Source organism: Aulonocara stuartgranti (assembly GCF_965226115.1).
Source record: "Aulonocara stuartgranti genome assembly, chromosome: 5".
NCBI lineage: Eukaryota > Metazoa > Chordata > Actinopteri > Cichliformes > Cichlidae > Aulonocara > Aulonocara stuartgranti.
Window position 1 is genome coordinate 23,763,685 of NC_138943.1, and position 14,278 is coordinate 23,777,962.

Sequence of the window (14,278 nt, forward strand, 5' to 3'; positions counted from 1 at the left end):
AGGGAGCTGGAGGCGGAAGAGGAAGTAGAAATAAAGTGGGAAAAGGAGCCGCAGAAGAAGAAGAAGTGGCTTAAAAAAAAACAAAACAACACCGACACTTGGATGTCTGTTAACAAACAAGGTTATACAGTTATCCGAGAGGTATATATGACATTTCATTTGTTTTAATACAAAACGCAGAATTATTTGCCTTCTTTGTTGCACTGGACGTCCCGGTTTTTAAACACGTCTTTGCGTTAGTAGCCAAACCAACCACACAGGAAGGGGAAACAGGCGTTTATATTTCAGTTAGTCCTGCTAGTAGCTAATAGTTCACTGCTGGCTCGCTAAAAGCATAAACAGTCGCCTGTTTTGTCTTCGTTTGTGGCCTTATTTAGTCGAAATGTTGCCAGGTTAACTATCCAGAGGCAAGCTAATTTTAGCCCCCGTAGCGCCTGTCTGTCATCCTGCTTGGCTGCTTCCTCATGCTAACACCAGGGCTGCCTGCTAACATTGTCCGCCTTTTAAAACATCTGGTGATTTGAACACAGTTAACATGTTAAGGGTCTGACTGACTTCTTTATACTTTTTTATTTACTGTGAAAGGTTAAAAGGTTGTTTATTAAAGGTCGGGTTTTACACACACTGCGTTCTTGTTTGGCTAACTGGATTAGCAAACAACAAAGCAGGGTAACTGCATGTAGTCTGTGTTTTCACATCTGTGTAAATACGCGTAAAAGTAGCTTCAAAGAGGGTATTTGTAACTACTTGATACTTATACAGTTGTACCGATGAAGTCGTGCAGCTACATTGCTCACTGACTACGTAACTCGTTAATTTATAGTTACCCCCTTTTGTTTCTTTTAAAACTTATAGTTTAGCAGTTATCATGCGCTCTGGTGTCAAAGCATTTGTCTTAAAGTAATGCTCTTACTTTTCAGTTGTCTGGAACGTCTAAGGATTTTTCCTGCATTTAACCCAACACATTAAAAAAAATCACTTGGAAACAAAGTTAGAGAGACAAAGTGGAGATGTGCAGAGGACGGAAAGTGGATGTTAGGGATTCTAGGGATAGTGTGAGCTAGAGAGACATGGTTTATGGCTATATATTAAATCAGAAAGCCAAAAATAACAGGAACAAGGATTCACTTATATTAAGTAGGGTGACACAGACTTGTTGTGATATCAAAACCTGGAGATTGATTCATATCTGTTGCTTTTCAGGAGCTCCAGTGCATCATGTGAGTTGTGCAAAAGCCTTTTGATACGTACAAGTGGCTGCTGATGCGGTGCACCTGAACTTGACCCACGGGAACCCCCAGTCTCGCTTTTTTATGAGAGCCTGGGGAAAATGTGGCCTCAAATTCTGGATTTAGTGAAAGTCAGATTTTACAGCGCTTCAGTCAAATTGCTGTAAGGAACATGGAAAGAGAAGCGTCTAAGAAAGAGATGGATGTTGTGGACACTGACGAGGAGTTCCCTGATGGTGTTTCGGCCTCAGTGACCAGTTCAAGTCAGTGTGAGGTTGAGGATGAGTGCGAGCAGGAGGACAAAATAGCCTATCTCAAATCTCAGGAAACCCCAAACCCAGCCACTCTACAAGACGTTGGGGCTGGTGAAGCAGAGGCCAAAGATGATATTGAGGAGGTTTCAGAAGAGTTTGAGCATGACAAGACTACAGAAAATGAGAACTCACAGGTTATAAACCAAGAAGAGGATGATGCCGCAAAGGAGCAGCACATGAATGGGGAGTCTGGTTGGAGGAACATAGGAAGTGGAAGGAAGTGCAAACTGAGGAGCAGTGGGTCAGTTTTAGAGCAGATTCAGAGAGGCAATGTTATGTCAAGTGGCGGTCGGCACAAGCAGACCCGCAGACGTAACCACCACCACTATCAGCAGAACCGGGGCCGGCGGAGGACAGGAAACCAGCTCATCTTAGCGTTTAAGGAGATGCTGTCAGAGTGCCTGAGCTTCTGGTGCATCTCCTGCATCCACATGATGATTGAGATTATTGTCACTTTAACTCACAACTGTGGAGTTGGAGTGGAGACTGGAGTTGTAAAACTTTACAACCTTGGGCAGCAGCTCCTTGTGAAGATCACTGATGTTCCTGCAATGAAGGCAGATGCGATCCGGATTCTGAAGTGGGCAAAGTGCAAAGGAGCTTGTGTGGTGGATAAAACTGTTAGGTCAGTAAAGTGGATAAAGACAGTTGCCTTATCTTGTTTCACATTTTTCTGTGCTTTGGCTATTCTGGGATTGCAGTGGGCCAAGGGGGTTTTCCTTCGTATTGGTGGGGATAGGGGAAAGCACTATTGGACGGCTTTTCAGGAGACACGCATTTGGAAAAGGATAATCTCCTTGCTGGAGAAAGCCCGAAGCCTATTCAGGAGGGATGGTCATGTACCGCCATCCGCACCGGGGTCACCTGGCAGAGCAGGAAGAGCTCAACCGGGCCAGGAGTTGGAGAGACTGCTAGCACTGGTTGAGGTACCAGAGGATGAGCTCGATCCCTTTACAGTTCTCGGTGTTGAGGTGCATGCCACTGACACTGAGCTGAAGAAGGCTTACAGACAGCTGGCTGTCCAGGTGTGAGAATCAGAAATACTTCAATTTTTACTATTACATGGCTGCTGTAGTGACTAATTTTGATTCTTTACTCATGCAACCTTTTCCTCTGTCCGTTCTCTTTCAGGTCCATCCAGACAAGAATAAACACCCACGAGCTGGAGAGGCGTTCAAAGTGCTCAGGGCTGCATGGGATATTGTCAGTAATCCGGAGACACGACGAGAGTACGAGTTGTAAGTGCACGGGGAAAAAAAATCAACAAAGTTACAAAAGAAAGAAATATTTTAATCACAATTATTTATTGTATTTTAAATCATCTTGTCAATTATTTTAATGCAATGATTTTTCTTAAGTTATTTCTGTAAGTTCTTATTGGTAAAGCAACAAAACCCACTCAAGTACAGTTTGATAAATAACTGTACATTTCACTCATTATCTCCGATCAACAACTTCTCTTACTCGTTCTCATGCAGGAAGCGCATGGCAGCGACTGAGCTCTCAAAGTCCATGAATGAGTTTCTCACTAAACTGCAGGATGACCTGAAGGAAGCCATGAATACTATGATGTGTACCAAGTGTGAAGGCAAACACAAGTATGGTGTTACACATCCAGCATCGCCATCACATCATACAGCTATAAAACTGTAGCTAATCTTGTGTTGTAGGCTTTCAGCACAGGTGTGTTTTATTTGTTTCCTGTGTGTGTATGAAGGCGCTTCGAGATGGATCGTGAACCCGCTGAGGCCCGGTTCTGTGCTGAATGCAATCGTTGCCATAGCGCCGAGGAAGGGGACCTGTGGGCTGAATCGAGCATGCTGGGCCTACGCATCACATACTTTGCCTGTATGGATGGCAAGGTGTATGATATTACAGGTGAGCATCAGCTGTTGTTTACCTGTCCGGCTCGTTAGTAACAAACCAGTAGTGCATCTCAGAGTTTGTGTTTACCAACAATCTTTGTTGATATTTCGACAGGCTACTGAAAAGGTACGGGTTTTTCTTGCTGATCATTTTACTCTCAGTCATGTGACCTTTTATGATACTATCTTGTTTTCAGAGTGGGCAGGTTGCCAGAGAATTGGAATTTCTCCTGATACACACCGGGTCCCGTATCACATCTCCTTTGGTTCAAAGAACAACAGCAATGCCACACGACACAGGTACATCCCTCTGGGTGAACGTTTGGATACTGTATCTAATATTTATGATGTAAAGCAGACCTTTTCTTGTCAATAGTACCTTGTCACACTCAAGAATTTAAAGCATGCATGGCTATGGGAAGTTTTTTTAGCTCAAACTTGCAATGTACACCTGGTCGTTGGTTCGACTCGAGCTTGGATCATGTTCACAACATAAACGAGCTGATCTGGAGTTCATTTGGAACTACTGACACCACTAAAGTGTCTTTTTGTGGTTGTTTTGGTCTGCACCTGAGTGCGATCTGAACAAACAAACCACACAAAGGCTCAGGTTTATCCCGCTTGTTTTTAAACATCTGCCCTTTGCCAACGGCAGACTGAGAGTTTTCCTTTTAAATGTGCAGAGAGGGGAAAATGCAAACGTTTTGGCACTAGAGAAGAAATTTAAACAAATAAGCTTTAAAATGTCTGACTTTGCTCAAATTAGATTAATGTAAACATGTTTGATATTAGTTCTTTTTATTTCTTTCTTAGTCTGCGATCTGCATTATGTTGGTGTGTATTTTACATGCATCTGGCTGTGTATGACATAGAAGGAGCTCCCCCTTGTGTATTGCGGAAATAACAACGTTTACAATAAAGAAAGCTGTACTATTCATTTCAATTATAGTCAAAAAGGTTCCTCTCCATGCAACGACATTATTTCCCTCGACAAACTTAAATTTCCATCTTATCTTTCAGGACGCCGTCGGAGCAAGCGGCAGGTCCGACCAACCCAGCTGATTTGCAGGACTTCTTCAACCGAATCTTTAAGGGAGGACCTCCTAATGACATGGCTGCCAATGGAAGCTTCTTCCACTCAGGTTCGCCTCATCACCCACCTGGTGCTGGAGCGCCTCCCTTCTCCCCTCCTCCAAGTCAGACAGGTTTTTACATGTCGGGAGGTCACCGGCCCGAGTCCAGCGAGACGTGGGCTGAAAGTGGCAAACCCCCCAGGAGGAGGAAGAAGGTCCGCAAACCCTTCCAGAGGTGAAGTTCGCCGACTTATTAGTGTATGAAAACAGCAACACAGGGATACAAAATATAATGGCCATGTTTGTCTCTCGCCTGCCTGTTGGCATGCCAAGATCTGAACTGGAGAAGATTCAAGGGGGTCAGATCAGCCAGAGCAGAGAGAGACTGGATCACGAAGAGGAGTCTGTCAACTGAATACAAGTATTGAAGGAGGTTCTGAAGGAGGTTGCAGTGATGGTGCTTTACCTCTTAATCCACCTTACTTTTTTTTTGTTGTTTTTGTCATTTTGGTCTTAAAGACGACTGTAGCCTTGGCATTGAAGTTCTTATCAGGATGCCGTAATTAAACCTTTTTCTTTTTTTAATCACGTCCTGCCAAATCCTTCACTGCATGATGTTTTCACCTGCATTTTAACACTTCAGTTCTCTCACTTTTGTTAACGTTTTATATAAAGTTAGCTTAAGAAATCGGCTTTTTAGGAGGGTTAAAGCCGGTGTGTACATGCATCACTGTGATCGAAAAATGAAGATACTAATCTGGCCAGCTTCACAGTCTTTAGTGTTATTGATATTAGAGGCATGTGGCTCTACTACTGAAGCTGCACATCGCCCACAATATTTCAGAAAGGAATCTAACCTAACACATCTGAGCTTAATTATTTATAAAATGGGGAGTGGTTTTAACTCACCAAAGCAGCACATTTAAGTATTTCTTTAGTGAGAAGTCATGTTGTTTTATAAGCAGGTCTAAACAACTGCTAATCTGCTTTTCCATTGAAATCAAAGGCCAAGCTGTGGTTCTGTGTCTGATTTGTAAAACAAAAAAACAGAAAGAAAAGACAAAAATATCTTAGCATGATAATTATAGAGATGCACCTCACCCCTTAAAAAGTTTTTTACCCTGAGCTTTCTGAAGTGGTAACGTTGCAATATGCAGATACTGCAGGATGTGTGGAAATGTAGCACAGCCACGTAGATTCACACCATGGTTCACACTGTTTAGACCACTTTCTAAAAATGTGAAAGTAACATCTCAAAGAGGAAATAAAAAATTTGTAATTGACTTTATTAAGCTAATCGCACAACCGAACATTTAACAGCTGCTTGATTCTAAGTAAAAATGGTTCTACTTTTTGTCCATTGCAAAGTCTCTTTTTCCTTCAGCACCGTTGGACCTTATTTTGGCTATAACTGATGTAACACTAGACAATATCTCACTATTGCAAGTAATTACTTTGCCTGGTCTTTCATTCTGGACCTACTTGTTCAGTGGCAGTTTTTGAGCCAGTCGTGCTGTTACAGAGCATCTTATAGCCGCCGCCCAGCTCAGGACACGTCAGATCTGATTCTAGTCCAAAGCGATTGCTCTTATGTCTGCTTGTTTCAGGGTGCGCCGTCATCTCAGCGACTCCTGACGGGTTTTCATAGTTGTGTCGGACGAGGTTCACGTAACCTCTAATCAGACTCTAAACGACTGATGTCCTTTTAATCCCCACGGTATTACTGTGTAAAAACAAGAAGGTGTCAGAAAAATCCCAGTTAGTTGCATTTTGTTGTTTGGTTTGTTGTTGACATGTTTCATGGTCAGAAATAACACTTTAACTTTTGTCAAAGCTTAATGAAAGAAAACCGTTGTTATTGTTTACACCTGACATGAAGATTGTGTAGTGATATGGCAATTGTATGCTATGAGGCATCTGATAAAAGCATTTCTTTTTAACATTGACAGTTGATCACGTCCATTGAGTACGTCCATTGTTGGTGATTTTATTTTTTTCCCTTTGTGTTCATTTGCACACCCACCACTGTAATAACATGAGAGGGATTTTGAACTGTCATCAGTGGTTTAGTCCAGCCAGCAAGGCTCCAGCTGCAGCTGAGTAGGAGGTGTAGCTCACTAAGCTAACAGCTCATCTACAAATCAAGATTTATTATATTATTATTATTTTTGTAGAATCTGAAAGTTAAATGAGTGACATTTGATTGCACATCCGTTACCCTCTTGACAAAGTATGTGAATGCTTTTTGTGATGCAAGGCGTGTGTTCGCCTGGAAGCTTGAAAGAAGTCTGTGTTGCAAATATAGTTTGAGTTCAACCAGGACGATGCGTTTGCCATGTTTACTTCATGTGTCAAATAGTTTTTTTTGTTATATGTATTTGACCAGTTTCCTGGACATGGGAGTAAATGAGTGTCTATCTAAAGTGTCCCTTCCTTTTTCTTGGTCCCAGTTGAAAACAAATCTAGTCCTGGTTAAAGTGAGAAAATAAAAACAGATTCCAGCTGAATTGGGGATTTGCTTCAGTTCCTGTTCAGGAAACTGGATCCACAGCTGTGACCGCTTCATGCTTGATTTGAGAACGTGCTGTGACGTGTGTTAAAGGTAGCAGTTCAAAGTCCAACAAGTTAAAGAGAGAGCCAACACAATGACCTTTTTTAATTATCTTTTCCTTAAAGTTTTTTAACAGAATATGCAGAATTATTGCAAAAAATATCAGACAATCATCAGGGTTTTTTGTAGGGACTACGGAGGCGAGTTCCCTGGCTGGTTTTAAAATATCACTTTTGGGTTTCTTCCCCCCCACTCCCCCTGCCGCTTTCTCTGGTTTCCAAAATAAAGAGGATTTCCTATATGCACAATGTCTGTTCTGTTCCCTGTTTATTAAACTTTAATTACACCTCAGATACAATGCATATCACCGTTATATCACTTTAAACATAAACAAAGTGAGGTTACACGGCTCTGTATGGCAGACATATTGATAAGAATCTGCTGCTTGCAAGCCGGCACAGATCCCGTCTTTCTGACTGGCTTAATATTTAATTTTATTGTAAACCCACACCGAGAAGGACTCTGTGGGTTTTACCTCATATGGCTTTCCCACTCTCTGACCTTTACCCCTGTTATGGCTACGAAAAAGAGGGGCCTTACAAGGAATCATTTCAGAGAGGTGCAGATAACCGCATGCCACTCAACTGTAGTCTGATTCGCTCATTTATAGCCTGTTAGATATGAAATAACGATGAAAGAAGAAAAAAAAAGTAGATCTCACTTGCCTCATTAAAGCAAAGAAAAATCTTGTTTTCAGAAGCGACCCTGCGATTACCATTACCTTTCCTGGAGTGTTCCTCAGCTGCCCAGCAGTGAGCACTCAAGCTCCTCGCAACTATATTAAACACTCTAAATGCAAAACTTAATCAATGCATGTCTGAGCTACATCACATTTACAAATATTTAGCCCGGAATGACGCATCAAAACTGATTGTTGCTCATCATCCTCCGTCTATTGCACTCAATGAACCTGAGGGGGCTATTCTAAAGAAAAAAAAATGATAATAACGGGCAGCCCATTCTAGAATATATAAATTCAGTGCATTTCATTAATTGATAATAGTATTACCTTTGTGGTTTTGACATAAAATAACTACCCTACATGGATCTTTTGATAAATTGTCAACTACCTTAATTGCCAGCATGTTATTTTCTTCCATTTACCTGATTGATTCATAAACATCACATTTGTTTTGCTTTCTCCTTTTTCATAACCCAAGTGCCAATTGTCCTGCAAGGATCGTGTCCCTCTTGCTTCTTTCACCCCTGTGTTTATTTTCAGTTCAAAGTTAACAGTCTGAAATAAACCTCGTTTATGTTGTATTCACTGTCAAACAAGCCAAATTAGCTCCTTTCCCTTTAAGCCAACTTTATCCTGATTGGCTGGTCCTCACAAATAGAAGGTTTGAACAGTAGGCAGGTGGAGCTTGTTTATTCTCAAACACCAGCTTAATCAACCTTTGATGACATCATAAAGATGCCTGGAAACTAAATGTTTGGAGCTTTTAATCCAAACTTTATTTTCCTTTACAAAAGTTGGAATCAGTCTCAGCTCCATCTTTGACTGAAATTCAAACATTTGCAAATATAATTTGGCTCAAAGCTGATTGTCACTTTGCGATATATATATACACACACACACACACACACACACACACACACACACACACACACACACACACACACACACACACACACACACGACTGCATAAGCATCTGGTTAAGAAGAAGACTGTATCATTTATGAATTAAATATTTCAACCTCTACACCCATAATTTTCCTTGCCTAATATCGAAAACATGATCATATGTATAAATGCTTCAGATCGTGCCGGCTACATCTGCTCTTCCATCATCTACAGCTTGCCCTTCAGAGCTGCGATGACAGTGTTGAGCTTTGAACAGTCTCGATAAGCCACCAGGCCGCCACGGTTAGCCCAGCGGTCAGCTCCTTTGCACTCAGTGTCAGGCTCATGATAGGTCAGTTCTGCTGTGTGATCCTGTCCTTCACTGGTCATCTGTAGACGCTTAGTCAAGTCCACCACCCCCCCACCGAGTGCTCGGAGCAGGGCGTGAGGAGCGCAGGAGTCCCACTTAAAGGTGCTTCCCTCTGAGAGGATGTAAACATCAGCCAGGCCCTCAATGACACACAGGATCTTGTAGCCGGCTCCAGAGGCGTACATCAGCTTGTCAGAGCTGCAGAGCAAGGCTAGCACACCTTTTACCACCTGCTTCTCACTGGAGCTCAGCACCACAGACAGCCCTCGATCCTCTCCATCTTTCGGCTGGGACACAGAGCAGATGTTAATGCCGTCCCAGGACACGCCCCAGAAATGCCTTCCCTTCCACCTGCAGAGAATCGGGAGTAAAGTGAGAATATCTTACTTTGAGGCTCAGAAGCTTCATCATGTCACACCATCACCTAAACACAGTGTGAAGTTTCCTGTGACATGCATGGCATCTGCTCAAACCCGTCAATCTGTTAATATTTAGCTGCAGTAGGGTGAGGTTAATATGAAATGTGTAGTTTTTCTGTAATCGTCTAATCTGCTGAAGAAAGTAAAAGGTAAATGTAGAAAACAACCTTCATAGAGGGGGATGGAAATGTAGGGAAGATTATGCTTATGTGGGATAGAATAAAAATGTTTAAACCTCAAACTATGCAGGTTACAGGACGGCATTTCCTGTGCATTCTGTGTGCACAGGAAACTAAAGACTCATGCATTTCCCCGTTTCTACCATCATTCTACGTGAATTTTATTTTGTTGAATCGAATTCCTCTGAATTCTGCATCATGCAAGCTTTGGTGAAATTTAAAGAGGTGAGCTTTCTACAGCAATACAGCTGCTGTAGCAGGGGGAATTATAGAGATCAAATTAATTTATTGTAAGAGCCCGTAAAGATACTTTTTTTTCTTAACTTGGGCGTTTTAATATTTACTGGCTTTTCACCTCCAGAGGTTGTTGCATAGATAATATAAAGTCCAGCAAAATGTAGCAACTTAATGTTTAACCCTGCCAAAGTGGAGATAGAAGAAGAAACATTGCTGTGACTTGAGTAATATAGTATACGTGGTGAAGTGCCAGGAGGATTGTCGACTAAGTGGATGGCACAACACGGGAGAGCTGTGTTGTGCCATCCACTTAGTCCAATCCTACCTAATCAGGCCTGAACTCGGCAGTCTATTTACACCTACAGTCCAGAGACCACTCTTTAAATGATGAGGAAGTGCACATCGCAGACAGGGAGGAACGCTGGTTTGAGCACGGAGTCAAGGAGGCCATTTATGGGTAAAGAGAACGACCATCACCAGCAACCAAAAACAACATTAACTTCCTTACCAGGGTGTGTGAGCATGCATCGCTTTTTAGTGATTACTCACTAGGGATGGGTATCGAAAACCGGTTCTTGTTGAGAACCGGTTCCCACTGTTTCAATTCCTTGGAATTGTTTGCCATTTTTGCAAACGATTCCTTTATCGATTCCAGTCGCCCCGAATGACGTCACCACGTTGCGGAGCGTCATTTACCTGGCAGGAAACATGGCGGCTCAAACGCTCAAAAGTTTGGTTATACTTATCGAGAACAGATGACAACAGGGCAACTTGCAATACTTGCAAAGTAGATATTTCATTTAAGGGAGGAACCACTACAAATATGCAAAAGCATTTGCTCACAAAACACGTGATGACCTTAAATGAATGTCGTGTTTTTAATTCCGCTCCGGACTCGTGAATCTCAACCCAGCAGCAGCGGTAACGTTTGCACGTCCTCTCCCGTTAATGCGGCAGGTAAATAATCAACTAACAGTGCATATTATGTTAGCGCGATCTGCCTTATTACAAAACCTGCTATTACTGTGCATTTAGGTGACCATGATGAGAGAGACAGAGTCTGGCTCAGACGCTGGCAGTTCTCGCTGCAGTCTACCGGTAGCATCTCCTTTCAGGCCAGGATAGACGAATGTCACCGAGCAGTGACTAAGTTTGTGGTAAAAGGCTTGCACCCATTTGCAGCAGATGCCCCCGATTTTCGGTAAGTGAATGTGTTTAATTGTAGGCAGGGACATTACTGGATATTCTTGTGTAATTGCTACAGAATAATTTATGTTATACTTTGATATTGCTACAGAAGAATATTTATTTTATTATTTTACATTTACTATTTTTTTTCTTGGGGACCCTGTGACACCCCATTGAAGAGCCGTAGCCTGTGGATCTCTTAAGATCTCACTGTTGGGTTTGTAAGGCCATGTTACTCAATTTCTATCTTGTTCAAAGAGAAGATATAAAACAAAGTTCTAAGCTAATCGACCTTAGTGTTCTCCTTTTTAAAAAAAGAATCAATAAGAGAATCGATAAAGAATCGAATCGTTAAACAGAATCGAAAATGGAATCAGAATCGTGAAAATCTTATCAATACCCATCCCTATTACTCACCCCCCGCCTGCTGGATCTTTGTGGTGAAACGGCTGATTGATGACGCCCATGATGGGCTCGCCTGTGCTCCGCAGGTAAACGCCGATGAGAACCAACGCACAGTGCAGACCCGATGGAGACAAGCGGCCTTCCTCCAGCTCCTTCTCTCGGCCCTGTATGTACTGGCTGGTAGCATCTAGAGTATTTAAAAAAAAAAAAAAAAAAAAAAAGCACAATAAAGACAAACTGAGCTCCGACATGAATGCTGAATGGGATTGTGGTAAGAGGTGAGCTCTTCACCTATGGGATCGATCCAGATGCCGAGCTCAGAGGGGCTGAGGGAAACAGTCAGGCCATCAGTGTTTGCCTCGACGGTCGCCGGGTCTTGGTGGATGGCTTTAGCCAGCAGAGAAGCTGCTGTGTGGTCACCGTCAAGCACGGTGGCCAGCAACGCCGCCGTCTCCTCCGCTGTGCTACAAACCGTGACTATCACACTCTCTCCTGGTGGCAGAGACAGAGACTTTGATTACTTTACAACAAACCACTTCAAATGTTTCTAATGTGCAAGGTGCAGCCATGGTAAATATTTAGACAGCAACATATTAATGTCTTCACTATGTACTCATAGATTAAAGTAAAGATCATTTGCCAAGTGTATATTTAGCTCCTCTAGATTTTAATATGAAGGTAGGCTGATTATCATCATGGTTATTATTACACAGCACATCTTAATGCTGGATGTTATATTTATGAATCTGCACTCCTGAGACAAAAGCACAGCTGGGGCTCCCCCAGAATAATCCTGAGGCACACCTGACAAACTCATACACAGGACTCATTAGAGTGCTTGGAGGATTCAAGGTGTGCACATCTGTAACAGCACAGCATTGGATCAGATTGTCCTGAAGTAGACACTGTTGCTCTTAAAATGCTTTTTAGAAACAAATATTATTATTTTTTAACAACTTGTAGACATCAGTGGTTCCAATTTTGGGAATTTTAAGGTGCCCAGCCCAGCTTTAAGTAACTCTATCTAATGTAGGGAAGGAGTTCTAGATCTGGCAGGTGAAAAGAGGCATTAGTGATGCTCAAATTAGACTACAAAAGTGCCCTAGAGCAAAAGCTGTTGTTCTTGGCCCAGGGTGTAGTGTGTTATGTATAATATTAAGAAATTACCAAGCCCGTTTTCAAACTTGTTAGACTCCTCGCCATGAATGAATTCAGCCATGTCAGGGAACTGGACAAAAGAAAAATGACACAATTACAATGCAACATGCGGTCTGATCTTGGCCGGCTTCACAAAGACTTGTCCTTACCTGAGCGCCAACATCATGCCGGATCATCTCCTGAATCACCACATCGGCGAGCGTCTTGAAGTCTTGGACGAACTTCTTGTTCTTGTCATCTCCGGTCTTTTCTTGCACAAGGAGCTGGAAGAGGGGAGCCTCCTGCCTGCAGACCCGAGCCACGTTAGCAGCCTTTTCAGCCACCTTGAGCAGCAGCCTCAGCAGATCAGCCATGCCTGAACAGAGAAAGAAGAGCAGAGAGTTCAGTGAAACCGACCAAAAGAAGGAAAGTGTGTGTACGAGTGTGGGAGAGAAAAAGAGATGAGGGCGGTCACAGCTTGCACACTAGGCTAATTATAGACTCAAAATGAAAACAGGGCACTTCTGAAAGAAGTGAGTGTGAGAGAGTGATGTGACTATGCAGCAAGTTTCAGGGATAATAAGGCCAAATCTGCAGATTACGACTTCGAAAGTATGAAACACTTAATAAAAAACAACAACAACAAAAAACAAAAACACCACCACCACAAAAAAAAAAAAAAAAAAAAAATCAACAGTCACCATCTTAGTCACAGTCTTAGGAGGGAAATACCAAAAAGCAGCAATTAGGTCTGCATTAATCACTACTCAGTGCCAATAAGACACCTTTGAATGCTATTAGTAATCTTAAACAGCAAGACAGCCTCTTTTCCGGATATGGGGAAAAAAAGCATCAGTTTAAGCTCAATTATATAAATATTTACAAATAAATATAATTGTACAGAGCTCTCCGATAAACCGCTGCCAAAAAGGTCAGCTGAGGTTTAACGAGGTATTTACGAGCAAAGGAATACGAATGCGAAGAAAAACTAGAGTGGAATAAATGAAAGCCTACTAAACACCAGGTTAAAAACTGCCTCTTTTCCTCTCGTGTGTCCCTCTTCTCATTACCTGTGGGGGTTTTTTTTGTTAGTGCTCCAGTCACCAAACGAGGATGTTTCCAGGAGACAAGAAGCAAAAACGAAAAAAAAAAGGCGTGGACTTGGTGTAAATTACGGTTTTAAAGCTCTTAATTAACCCGTAGAACTGCCTGCTCTGGCTTCTTTACGTCAGTGCGAGTTTCCGATCGAAGAAGGGCGGACGGCACCCTCACATCTAGGCTGACAAATACAAGGTTCAGACATGCGCGCAGCTACGTGACGCACGGCGTGTAGGGTTTTCAAGGAGCGGACAACAAGTTGGGGGGGGGGGGGGGGGGGGGGGGAGCGGTGCGTTCAAGTGCAAATGTAAAACTCGAGATCATATTTCGGGAATCATAAATGCATGTCAAAACCGCAAACCAGAGTTCTACAAAGAAAATGTATTACTGTATAAATCAAAAATACGATGGATGAGCAACCTACGCTCTGACCAAGTGCTGAACAAAGAAATAAAATGAAAATAAATAAATAATGTATAATAAATCGATTTCAAATTCCAATACAAAATAAAAGTATCAATGCAATACAAGCCACAAATAAATACGAGTAAAACTAAAAAACAAAAATCTGAAATCAACACCTCA

The 14,278-nt window shown here is 42.2% G+C and overlaps 2 protein-coding genes across 2 annotated transcripts; one reads left to right on the plus strand and one right to left on the minus strand.

Annotated features, from left to right (window-relative positions):
• Positions 1–24: 24 nt before the first annotated feature.
• Positions 25–7,340, plus strand: dnajc14 (DnaJ (Hsp40) homolog, subfamily C, member 14). Its single transcript, XM_082532937.1, has 7 exons — positions 25–141; positions 1,204–2,568; positions 2,675–2,781; positions 3,022–3,141; positions 3,261–3,421; positions 3,606–3,708; positions 4,429–7,340. The coding sequence occupies exons 2-7, from the start codon at positions 1,402–1,404 to the stop codon at positions 4,718–4,720; spliced, it is 1,950 nt and encodes a 649-aa protein (XP_082389063.1). The 5' UTR covers positions 25–141; positions 1,204–1,401; the 3' UTR covers positions 4,721–7,340.
• Positions 7,341–8,708: 1,368 nt separating this feature from the next.
• inpp1 (inositol polyphosphate-1-phosphatase) lies at positions 8,709–13,914 on the minus strand. The gene is made up of 6 exons (XM_082532944.1): positions 13,666–13,914; positions 12,766–12,971; positions 12,626–12,686; positions 11,750–11,950; positions 11,471–11,645; positions 8,709–9,381 (listed from the first exon to the last, which is right to left on the minus strand). Exons 2-6 carry the CDS (start codon positions 12,967–12,969, stop codon positions 8,889–8,891), a joined length of 1,134 nt encoding a protein of 377 aa, XP_082389070.1. The 5' UTR covers positions 12,970–12,971; positions 13,666–13,914; the 3' UTR covers positions 8,709–8,888.
• Between the last annotated feature and the right edge of the window lie 364 nt (positions 13,915–14,278).

Excerpts from the sequence above, each read along its gene's own strand:
- dnajc14 (XM_082532937.1), top strand. The coding sequence starts at position 1,402 with ATGGAAAGAGAAGCGTCTAAGAAAGAGATGGATGTTGTGGACACTGAC. Across the intron at positions 2,569-2,674 it reads ACAGACAGCTGGCTGTCCAG|GTCCATCCAGACAAGAATAA; the intron begins GTGTGAGAATCA and ends GTTCTCTTTCAG. Across the intron at positions 2,782-3,021 it reads ACACGACGAGAGTACGAGTT|GAAGCGCATGGCAGCGACTG; the intron begins GTAAGTGCACGG and ends GTTCTCATGCAG.
- inpp1 (XM_082532944.1), bottom strand. The coding sequence starts at position 12,969 with ATGGCTGATCTGCTGAGGCTGCTGCTCAAGGTGGCTGAAAAGGCTGCT. Across the intron at positions 12,687-12,765 it reads GGCATGATGTTGGCGCTCAG|TTCCCTGACATGGCTGAATT; the intron begins GTAAGGACAAGT and ends TCTTTTGTCCAG. Across the intron at positions 11,646-11,749 it reads CATCTGGATCGATCCCATAG|ATGCTACCAGCCAGTACATA; the intron begins GTGAAGAGCTCA and ends TAAATACTCTAG.